This window comes from Lichenostomus cassidix, chromosome W (assembly GCF_008360975.1).
Source record: "Lichenostomus cassidix isolate B80296 chromosome W, HeHo_3.0, whole genome shotgun sequence".
NCBI classification, from domain to species: domain Eukaryota; kingdom Metazoa; phylum Chordata; class Aves; order Passeriformes; family Meliphagidae; genus Lichenostomus; species Lichenostomus cassidix.
In genome coordinates, this window is record NC_139510.1 from 3,102,762 (window position 1) to 3,113,526 (window position 10,765).

At 38.9% G+C, this 10,765-nt stretch overlaps 1 protein-coding gene across 1 annotated transcript; it reads right to left on the reverse strand.

Annotated features, from left to right (window-relative positions):
• Nucleotides 1-2,315: 2,315 nt before the first annotated feature.
• LOC146425323 (alpha-ketoglutarate dehydrogenase component 4-like) lies at nt 2,316-7,105 on the reverse strand. The gene is made up of 4 exons (XM_085041540.1): nt 6,977-7,105; nt 6,091-6,154; nt 3,668-3,867; nt 2,316-2,405 (listed from the first exon to the last, which is right to left on the reverse strand). Exons 1-4 carry the CDS (start codon nt 7,013-7,015, stop codon nt 2,388-2,390), a joined length of 321 nt encoding a protein of 106 aa, XP_084897666.1. The 5' UTR covers nt 7,016-7,105; the 3' UTR covers nt 2,316-2,387.
• Nucleotides 7,106-10,765: the final 3,660 nt, after the last annotated feature.

The following is a 10,765-nucleotide window of genomic DNA, read 5'->3' on the forward strand; positions in this document are numbered from 1 at the left end:
AAAAACAAAATCATTAGGCAGATCAAGAGCAACCAGACAATCACACATTGGGAAAATATTCTGACACGTTTTTTATAGCAACAATTTGGTTGGTGTTCTTACCCCTTATTTTATACACAGTGAAAGGAGCTAAACAAAGAATTCTTCATTTTTGCCTAGCTTTGTAGTTTGTTTCTACTTGATTTTGTAGTTTAGACTTTGTTTTTACTTGATTTTGTAGTTTGCTTAAACTTTGTAACTTACATTTTATAGTCTAGTTTTACTTTGTAACTGACATTCATAGATTTAATTGCTATTTAGACCATTAGCTTGTAATAGAACTCTGATAACAAGAGGCTGAGAAAATGAGCAAAACTCACCAGCTCTGGCTTGATTACAATGACCTAAGACCTTCAGAACACTAAATAAGTAGAAACCTGTCCAGATGAAAGAGTCCTGGGTCTCACTTGGCTGGAACTAATTGCGTGAATCCTGCAGTACCAAGATAAAGGGGTGATAAGTCAGCGTGACAGTTCAAATGGAGGAAATAATGAGAAAGGCAAGGAAATCCTATCAAATCGAAGCAGCCCAAGAACCCCGGAAAAAGCACTGCACTTCTGAATATCGGACAGTAGATGTCCATCTTGCTCCATGAAAACATAAAGGACAAAAATCCAAGAAAGTCTCAAGTGATGTACAGGTTATGTACCAAGTGGGGAGGATTTTGGGAGTGGTTTGCGAAGTCATTTGAATGTTGCAATGTATATAAATCCAGGGGGACAATGGCAAAGCGGACGTGTTCATGGAGGCACACCCCCAACACGATCCCTGATATTGAATAAATGTATGCTTTCTTAACAGTGTCTCACTGTTCGGTGATTTTCTTTGAATCAACAGTAGCAAACTAAGCAGAGACTCGCGACTATAGGGGCATGCTAGTGTAGCCTCTGCGGAGGCGTGGACATTTCCATCTCAGACACAGCCCTCAAACCATGGAAAGCAGCTCCTCGGGCTGGAGAGGTGTCTGTGCCAGGGCCTTCCCTCAGGAGGAGGCTATGAAAGCCTGGTGTCAGGACAGTAGTGGGGGAACAATCTGCCTCCCCCAGCCGCCTCCTCCACACAAGGCCTACCCTCTCACCCTATAATCGCAGTATTGCCCCACCTAGACACAGGGCCCCATCGTTGCGTGCAGAAGGCGAGACGGGGCCAGGCCAGTCCACAGACCAGGCAGAGGCCGCCAAAGCCAGTGTCGCTGCAGGCAGTCCCAGGACCGCGGGGCTCCCTGCCATCACAGCCCTCCCCCAGTCACAAGAGGGCTGTCACAAGAGCCTCTTGACCGTCTTTCAAGAAGCGGTCGGGCCAAGCCGACCCCTCAAAGGGGAACCCCACACTGTGTGGGCCAGGGGGAGCTAAGGAGCGCTGCATATATGAACCTGCTCCTCCCAAAGAAGTCAAGTTTCTCGTTGTACTTGATACACACTCATACATTCATCGCTACTGGGGCAGAATAGGGGAGAGACAGAGGGGTGAAGAGCTTGTCGGTGCCACCACACCCCTCACCAACCCACCCACTGCGTACGCAGCTTCACGCTAGCGACTCATGAGAGCCACCTGCAATCATCCCCAGCTCTTGGTAACTCGGAGACGCGAAGGGGAAGTGGGGTGATGAAGCAATCGACACCATTATCTCTAGTGCCAGAGGAGACTGGGGAGTGGAACGTGCAGCTGCTCTTCCATGCCATAGGTTACAGCACTACGCGGCCCCTTGGCTGAAAACTGTGCGACTAAGGCTAAGGCCAAGGCCGTTACCATATCAGCCTGACATGCACAGGTAGAGCCAAGCTCACTTTGGTCTGCCACATGAAAGGAAGGCTTTAGTTATGGACTAGGCATATTAAGGACCATGCAAATTAAGCCTAGAGATGAAGTATATTGTGGACTTCTAGCTGGAATTAGACCCAAAGGTTTCTCTTCTGAAACAGTTAATTTAAATATCCCCTATTTTTATATTTATTTTACCAATCTCAATCTGATATTCAGGTGTATAACTACTAAAAAAATCCCAGTCTTAATAATATTTGAGAATACTTCTGTGTCCCTTTTCTGCCCATAAAATCAATCTCGATGAGACATTTGAATATTTTTAAATAGAAAACTCAGTTCTATCGGAGAGTTTGCAAATGGCTGATTAGAAAAATACTTCAATGATGTGGACATCAAATGCTAGTTAGATTTTCTGTTGATGGCTTTCTCAATAACAAATTAATATATAGTGTGCTGTGTCAACCTTCTCACCCTTCATATGGGTTTTTATTAAAGCTATTAGTATACAATAATAATATTAAGGAAATGCCTTTATTGTGAATATAATATTTCATTCTTCAACAGTGGCAAATAATCTTCCATATTTATTCTGGACCTCCACGCTGTAAAATAAAAGCATATAGTTAAATATATTACACTAAAAGAATGGAAAATGGAGATCAAGTATTTTTCAATCTTCTAGATTAACAAATAGAGTTTTAGTTTTAATTTTTGATTTAGACATTGATTTCTAACCTGTATAGGAACATGCACAGAGTGTCAAAGTATCAGCATCTACCCATAAGAACTCTATTTTTTCAGGGGAGAATATGAAAAGATCAATACCTGCAACCTATAATTATAGCTTCTTCCAATTTTCCCACTCTGAAGAAACATGACTCTTACTCACCTTGGAAAGGTCTGATAAACACAACAGTAGTAAACAGAAGTTTTAGAATTATTTTCACTGGCCAAATTCCAAAGCAAAAACAAAACCAAGGTCAGCCATCACAATATTTATGAGAAATCAGAAAGGTACTCAATTCATTATTTTGCCAATAAAATTACTTTATAATTTACCTCACCATTAGAAAATTTATACTAGAGGTCAAGGAGCATATTACTATGCAAAATAAAAAATTTTATTTCTAATTATAATACCCTACTGATATACATCCAGGAAAACTGATTCCCTCTATTAATATGATCACACTGTAAGTGTCCTTATTTAACAAAGCTACGTGTCTTTTCATTTCAAACTCACACCCGTCTCTCCAGTTTTTCATATTTTGTGCATTCTCCCTTTTTTAAGCATCAGTGTTTACAACTGAAAATTGTTACAGAACAAAAGCAGGTTTTTCTTGCCTTTCATGTACAATGGCATATTTGCAAATATTACAGAAAATATTTATAACAAGTTTAATAAAATGTTTCCTCTACTAGAAATACAAGCAGTAACTTACTAATACATAACTTATAAAAACTAGCTTGAGGAATATTTTGGACTTCAGTCACCTGGTAATAGCCTTTGCTGGTCTAAGAACAGACTCTTGTGCTCCTGTACAGCATATTCAAATTACACGTTGAACAGCTGTTACAAAACAGGTAGTGACTATGATTAATGTAGGGTACGACTATCACAAGCTGTCTGAATGTCTGTATCTCTCTAATTAGTGATACCACAAGCTACTAATTAGTGAGAGTTGGGTACCTTATGTATTAAGATTTTGTAATTTGGGTACTGTGCATCAAAGTGGTGAAAACTCCCAGTATACACTTGCCAAGAATTACAATTTAATACCATATTTTAAACTTGGAATGAGGTGTAGAAATAAGATAAATACTAGGTAAATACAGACAATACACACAAATAAATGAAACTTACTTGAATATATTCAATCTCTTCATGTGACATTAGCTTCCGTCTGTATTTCTGAGGTAAGGTTCTTGTTAATTCAGAAGTGTCTGGTATACCTTGTATACTAACAGGTGAAATATTTTGAAATGCTGGTGATCTGCCTCCTACAGACTCCTGTGCTTTTGAAGCATCAAGAGATGGCATACTTGTTTGAAGAGATTCCAGTACTGAAATCCAGATTGCAAAACCATTACAGAAATATAACAAGACTGTAAAATTAATTAGTGAGCAGCCAATAAAAGTTGACAGTTATTGACAATGTTCTTCATTATAATAAATACTTAAAAGAATTAAAAGAATTAAAAGATACTCTACTTGTCACAAGCTATTTTTATTGTCATTAGATATATCAAGAATACAGTGAAAAATCTCTGAAAGTAAAAGAAAGCATATTTGAGCGGCAGACATACTGATGTGGAAACAGAAGATAAATCAACAAAGATAAATCCAAACAAAGGCTTTTTCACTGGGAAGCTGTACTTGCAGAAGCAGCATGAAGTATCAAATGTATGTGTGGAGGGGATTATGTAGAAAGATAAATAAATAACTAACATCCAACTAAGATGATGCTTTTTGTTTACTGAAACTGTAAAGACAAACAAATGAAAAAGAGGTAAAGGCTTAGACAAAGAAAAAGTCCACAACTATGGCATACCACAACATGCAGTAGAATGCTATATCCATTTTTAATATTATAAAATGGCATCAAGAAAGGAAGGTCCCAAACAAAGCAAGGAGGAAGAGAACCCATCAGAAGGAGCAGAACCTGAACAGGGGGCATGCCATTAAGCTGAAATTTTAAAATTTAAGAGCAGAAGGCAAAGGGAACAGAAGATGAAAACAGAAGAAAACAACACAGAGATTATAATAGTTTTGGCTAGTAATGACTACAAAGTATTTTTATTTTAAGAAGTAACATACCTTATATAAGAAAAAAAGTTTCTCCAAATTGGTTTTATATACCACATAAATATTTAGAGATTTACCTAAAATTTTCTTCTATTGTATTTTTTTAAAGTCTCAAGTGTATTTGCAATAAAAGCATTAGCAAATCAAAAACCTGAAACCTGAAGTCAAGACTAAAAAATACCTGACCTAATACTGCTGTTGCTTAAGCTCAGATACAGTCTCTACTACAGTTTTTCCTTCCCTGTTTGAGATCATCATGTTGCAGTAGCAATATGATAATAGAATTTGGCTGGCCTTTAAAGCACTCACATCCCTAAAAGTATCATCTTGATCCGCAGAGCTCTGTTTAGCTATGTAGAAGCAACATTCTGGTACGGTGAAACAGTTATTGCTACAGTATTCAAGCAAAGCAAATTAGATTGCAATTTACTAGTGAGGCAACAGAAATTAATGTAGAAAGGTCTAATATACTTAAAATATATAGCCACAAAAATCTTGTGATGCAAAGATAAGTATAAGCTAAGTAACGTTTTTAAGCCTTTGAGAAAGCAATTCACTGGCATGAAAGGTGGTGCAATTGGCTGAACTGGGCACAACATACAAAATTCTGATTGAAAGTTATTGCAGAAAATCGTTCCTGAAGAATTCACAGGTAAGTCAGAAGTGGCACTGATGTTCATTGTAGATACTTTCCAGTGTTAATGGATAAATTAAACTTAAAGCTAAATCCTAAATATAATGCTGTGACAAATACATGGTATGGTATAATTTCTTAACAAGTGAGAATAACAACAGAGCTTCTTAAAACATCTATTACTTTAGTTTCAAATGCTTTATTGACTCAAAAGGAATATTAAAACAATATATAGCTCATTAACTTTGATGTTCTAAATGTAACAGTATTGAGGTTCCTATAAATATAAACATAGCTATAGGCGTAAAAATTAATATCAAAGATTGCAATGAAGTTAATTTTTTCTCAGCATTAATTATTAGCACAAAGAAACGCTTCTTAAAAAGTACTGTGGAATGGCTCTTAGCCATAAATCAAGGTTTTAAATACCACCACCATCATGCACTCCAGTTAGGAAAAGAAAGGATGAGGAAAATGCAACATCATTTTCTGCAAAAATCACCAAATACCTAAGGCTGTTTCAAATTCACTTGGATACTATCACTTCAGGCAAATGTTAGCATTTTCAAAAATGTGACTTTTTATATAAGTAGGAAAACATCACTAGAAATCCTTGTGAATCTGCCTTGACCAAAAAAATAAAGGCACGCATGTATTATTTATATTCCCACAGTTGTGTAGAGTCTGAAAAGGAAGCCTTCAAACTAAAACAACTATGACTCAGAAACCCTGCTCAAAATCAGTTGAGTTGCATAGTTGAAGCAGAAAAAATGTGTGCTGATTCTTATATAAAACAGTTTATGCAAAGAAATGTGACATAAATTGTATCTATAGATTAAATACTTACTTTTAGGTCTGGGACTACTTTTTCTGTCTGGGAACTTTATTAAGGGAGTATGTGGCTTGACTACCTAGAACAAGACAACATAGTAGGAGAAACAGGGAGAATATATTTCTAGACAAACATTAACTTTACAATAATAAAATTGAACATACAACATATTAAACAACCACTTCTATAGTACTGCTTTGTGCACCAGCACTCTGATAAAATTACTACTTAAATTCTATTTTTACCCAAGGAAAAATCTCACCTTTAAAGGCACTCTCCCACCCTAGTGTTCAGAACAGGAATAAGCATTCTCTTCCTTTTCTCACAGCAATCAGTGTGTATGCAGAAATAGTTACTACAGTAGCAAAAATGGAATGATGAAGTTTTAGCATGTGAAATTGCTAGCAGTGCTCTCTACCTGTACATATTTGTTCAGCTGGCTGGCTGGGATTGACTAGTTCCATTAAGAAAAAAACCCTATAAATTATAACGTCTGGTATTCAAAGCCACTGTGCTTATTTTTGAAATATGTCTTTTCGAGAAGACTCTGTTTCACCTTTGAAGGGAAGAAGTATGGCTTAGAAAGGAGATACTGATTAGCGCCCTCCCCTCTTGAACAGCGACCGAAAAGGGGCAGCCTACAAACTGCTCAGTAACATCCTTTGGTACCAGAACCAGACACAGGAATCAAATGACCGGCGCACCGGGCCGGCCCCGCCGCATGCTTCTTCCCCCGCGCCAAGGACACCAGCCTCTCCAGCGGCGCCTCGGGCCTCGGCCACCTCAGGCCCCGGCGGCCGCGCGCGAAGCGAGGCCTGCCACCCGCGCCAGGTGCCAGGCCCCAGGCTCCCGGCCCCAGCCGCCCCAGCCACCTCCCGGTCCGCAGGCCGAGCACCGCTACCTGTACGATTCTAGTGGCAGCCGCCATCTTACTGCCCATCGTGACGCCACGTCCCAGCGCCTGAGGAGCAATACCAGGCCACGCCCACTATGAGCGGGGCCCAGAAAAGGGGTTGAGGCAATGCCAAAATACAAATAAAATAAAGGAGCAACACATTAAAATTTAAAAATCGCTTCAAGTAGCTCTGCGTTTTCTTTGAATTCGATCAAGACACAGCCAATCCACATTTTAAAAGCTGACCCTCACTTATAAAAGGTGCCGATGTTTTAATTTAACATATTACTTTGGTGAATTGACCTTGGCTAGACATCAGATGCCTGCCTGCCAAGCTGCTCTATCCCTTCCCCTCCTCAGCAGAACAAGGGGGAGAAAAAGACGACAAAGGGCTCATGGGTTGAGATAAGGACAGGGAGATCACTCAGCACTTACCACCACAGGCAAAAGAGACTCGTTTGGTTCTCAGTTGATAGCTTCCTGATTACTGATACTTCTCTTTTATTCTCCACAGAGCACTTGCAGTTTGATTTCCAATTATTTTGATTAATGCTGAAATGTTCACAATTGCTTTTTCCAATTCACTAACTCCTAACCAGGGGATAAACCATCTGGCAAAAGAATGGAAAGCTGTGAGTCTCTTTATCAAAGGATTGCGAATTCTTTTGGTTCATTTTAGATCAGCCTTCAAATTCTTGTTAACTGTAATGTTTGGGATTACAGCTCCTAAAGTGCAAGTACCCTTGTCACCAAAAACCAGGAATAAAACTCTCTAACACTGTAATTTCAGTATTAGAAAGCAGCATCACTTTTATTTATGATGCTAGGCGTGAGGGGGATATTTCCTCCACATGCACCACAGCTCACTAACAAGCTAGTTTAAATTTATGTAACGTATACATATTCATTACATTTCTTGAAACTCACACATATATGCTAAACATCCCACAAATTCTTTTGCATTTTTAAATAACTTCTCAGATCTTATTTACATTAGAGTAGGGGATCTTTTGAGTCTCTGGTGGTCGTTTGGGGAACATCCCATTCCTCAAATTATTCTTTTTTGGTCACAGGCATTGAAAAAAAGTTTCTTCTCTTTGAATGCATCCCAGTGATGTGGTCTGGCCAAGATATACCTTCTTATCAGTGTTGCTCAGGCCCACAGTCTTTAAGGCTAAGATAACCACTTGCACATATTAATACAGGACTAAGCGCTGTCAGTTAAAGCTAAAGGAATTCACAAGACTAGAACACTATTTCTTACAATTAAAGATTTTCCCAATACCCTTCCAGTTCCGAGGTAAAGCCTTTCCACATAACAGTTAACCTGAGCAGGCCCAGGCCTGTGCAGTGCTGCACCAATCCCTTGGCCACAGGATAAACTCAACCAGCTCATTATAACAGAGGAGCCTGCAACCCGCTTAAACTTGATATTGGTGATTATGCCACTTGCATTACATTGCCTTTATCTAAAAGTGCAGCACGAAATTCTCATGAAAACATAATTTCTTGTTTGCTTTTAAGAAAATCTGATCACACTACAGTTCATATGGTTTCCTACAAAAGTGATGTTGACATAATCTACTTTGTCTAGTCCTTTTTGGGGGATTACATCTGTTTAGACATGTGCTAGGGTAAGGTGATGTCTCCAGGTCCCACTCCTGATCTTTTTCTTCTTGACCTATGTTAAATGAGGTACTTGCCCACAACGTTGCCCATTTTATATCAGTGGGGATTGGAACTCCAATTACATGTATTCATTTTCCCGAATGTTCAGGCATATTGAGCACATATCCAACAATCACTCAGATTATCTCTTTGTTACTTCCTCCATCAATTTCAGGTGGAGATTGAAGCTCCATTGGTTTCCCAGACCTGATCTCAATGGTACTGTTAAACTTTGTCCACTTAACAAGATAAATCAGAGTTAAAACTTCATACTGCTTTGAATAGAAATATACAAAAATTAATCCAAATAGAAATACAAATACCATTGTAAAATAACTCAATTCACATGCTAATTCTCAACAAGGCCAGGGGAAGAGCTTGTGGCCACTTAAGAGATTGTGCTAGTTTGGAAGTAAACCAGCGGAAGAATTGGCTCCACACAAATATATTGTGAGAGATTCCCAGGCAGAATTACAATTTAATAGGAAATATTAAAGACAATAATACAGAAATACCAGCTTAAACTGATAGAATCAGAATACAACCCACCACCCTGTTGGTCAGGGTGGTGATAGCAGTCCAGTTAAATGGTGGCTGCAGTCTCCTTGGAGTGATGGATGTAGTCTGGTTGAAGTGGTGATCCTGAAGAACAATCTGGTCGGTCTCTGGAGGTCCAGTGGTGACTCTCGAGCTCTTCTCTTCTGGGAATCCAGTGGAAGTGCTAGTGCAGTGTTCCAAAGACTCATCTTATATGCAGGTAGGAATGTTCACTTTCTCCCCTCTGTATAGGGCATCTTACAATATGATTATATAATTTTATTACTCACTCCCAGAGACCTTGATGGCCCATTCACGGAGATAGCCCCCCAAATGGTGTTATCAGGGCTGAGTCATGCTGAAGATAATGAGCACTGCCCCACCTGTTCTTAACAGCTTATGGAGATGGTAATAGAATACATATTTTTGGTTACACCTTCCATGTAACCTAAGATAGTGATGCTTCCTGAAAAATTTTACTCATTTGCCTCTTTATGCTCTGATTCATTCTCTCAACTTTCCCACTAGATTGTGGTCTCCATGGAGTATGTAGGTCCCACCTTATTCTTAATGCTTTGGACAAAGTTTGTACAATTTCAGCTTCAAAATGGGGTCCTCGGTCTGATGACATTCCTAATGAGACCCCAAATCTGGTTATTATTTCTTTTAACAATATTTTGCTTACCTCTTTAGCTTTGTTGGTGTGACAGGGGAAAGATTTGGGCCAACCGGAAATGGTATACACTAACACCAGTAAATACCTATATCCCTCCTGTCGAGGCAATACAGGGAAATCTATCTGCCAATAATCTCCTGGACAATTTCCTTTCTTTGTAATTCCTGGAGGTGGTCATTTATTATTTTGTAGGAGTTATTACCAAGATGCCTTTTTCAGCTTTTGCCATTTTATACACTATCTAATAATTGTTTGATTGTGCTTCCATACTTAACAAGCTAGCTAGCTTTTACTTCTTAATAGTTCTCTTTCTTTTCATAATGCACCATGAGCATGCACTACCCTGAAAGCATATTCAGACTCACTTTCCTTCGGACAATTCCAATGTCTTTTGTAAAACAATAAGTTCAGCCTTCTGTGCAGAAGCAGGCAAGGGGCAAGCTTTTATAACCTCTGAGTTACCAGAGAGTATCTGGATTTGTTATGGGAACATCCTTTAAATCCTCTCTGTTAGTGTAATCTTGTTCAATGGTTTGTAAACAGTCATGTTGCAATTCCTCTCCTGTTTTCTGAGGATCTAAAGACATAGATGGATTAAGTGCAGAAGTTACTTTGAATTCAACATTGTCCTGTTCCAAAAGAAGAACTTGATATTTTAGCATTCTGCTAGCAGACAACCAATGATTTATTTCCATTTTTGTTCTAAAACAGTTGTAAACACATGTAGCACATAGTGATCTTTTGTCCCAATTTTTTGAGCTTCTTGAATCAACAAAACTGTAGCTGCCACTGCCCTTAGGCATACAGGCCAGCCTTTACTAACATTGTCCAATTGTTTGGAAAAGTATCCAACAGCTCATTTCCATGACCCTAACTTTTGGGTCAACACCTGCGGCAACGCGGTATCACGATTC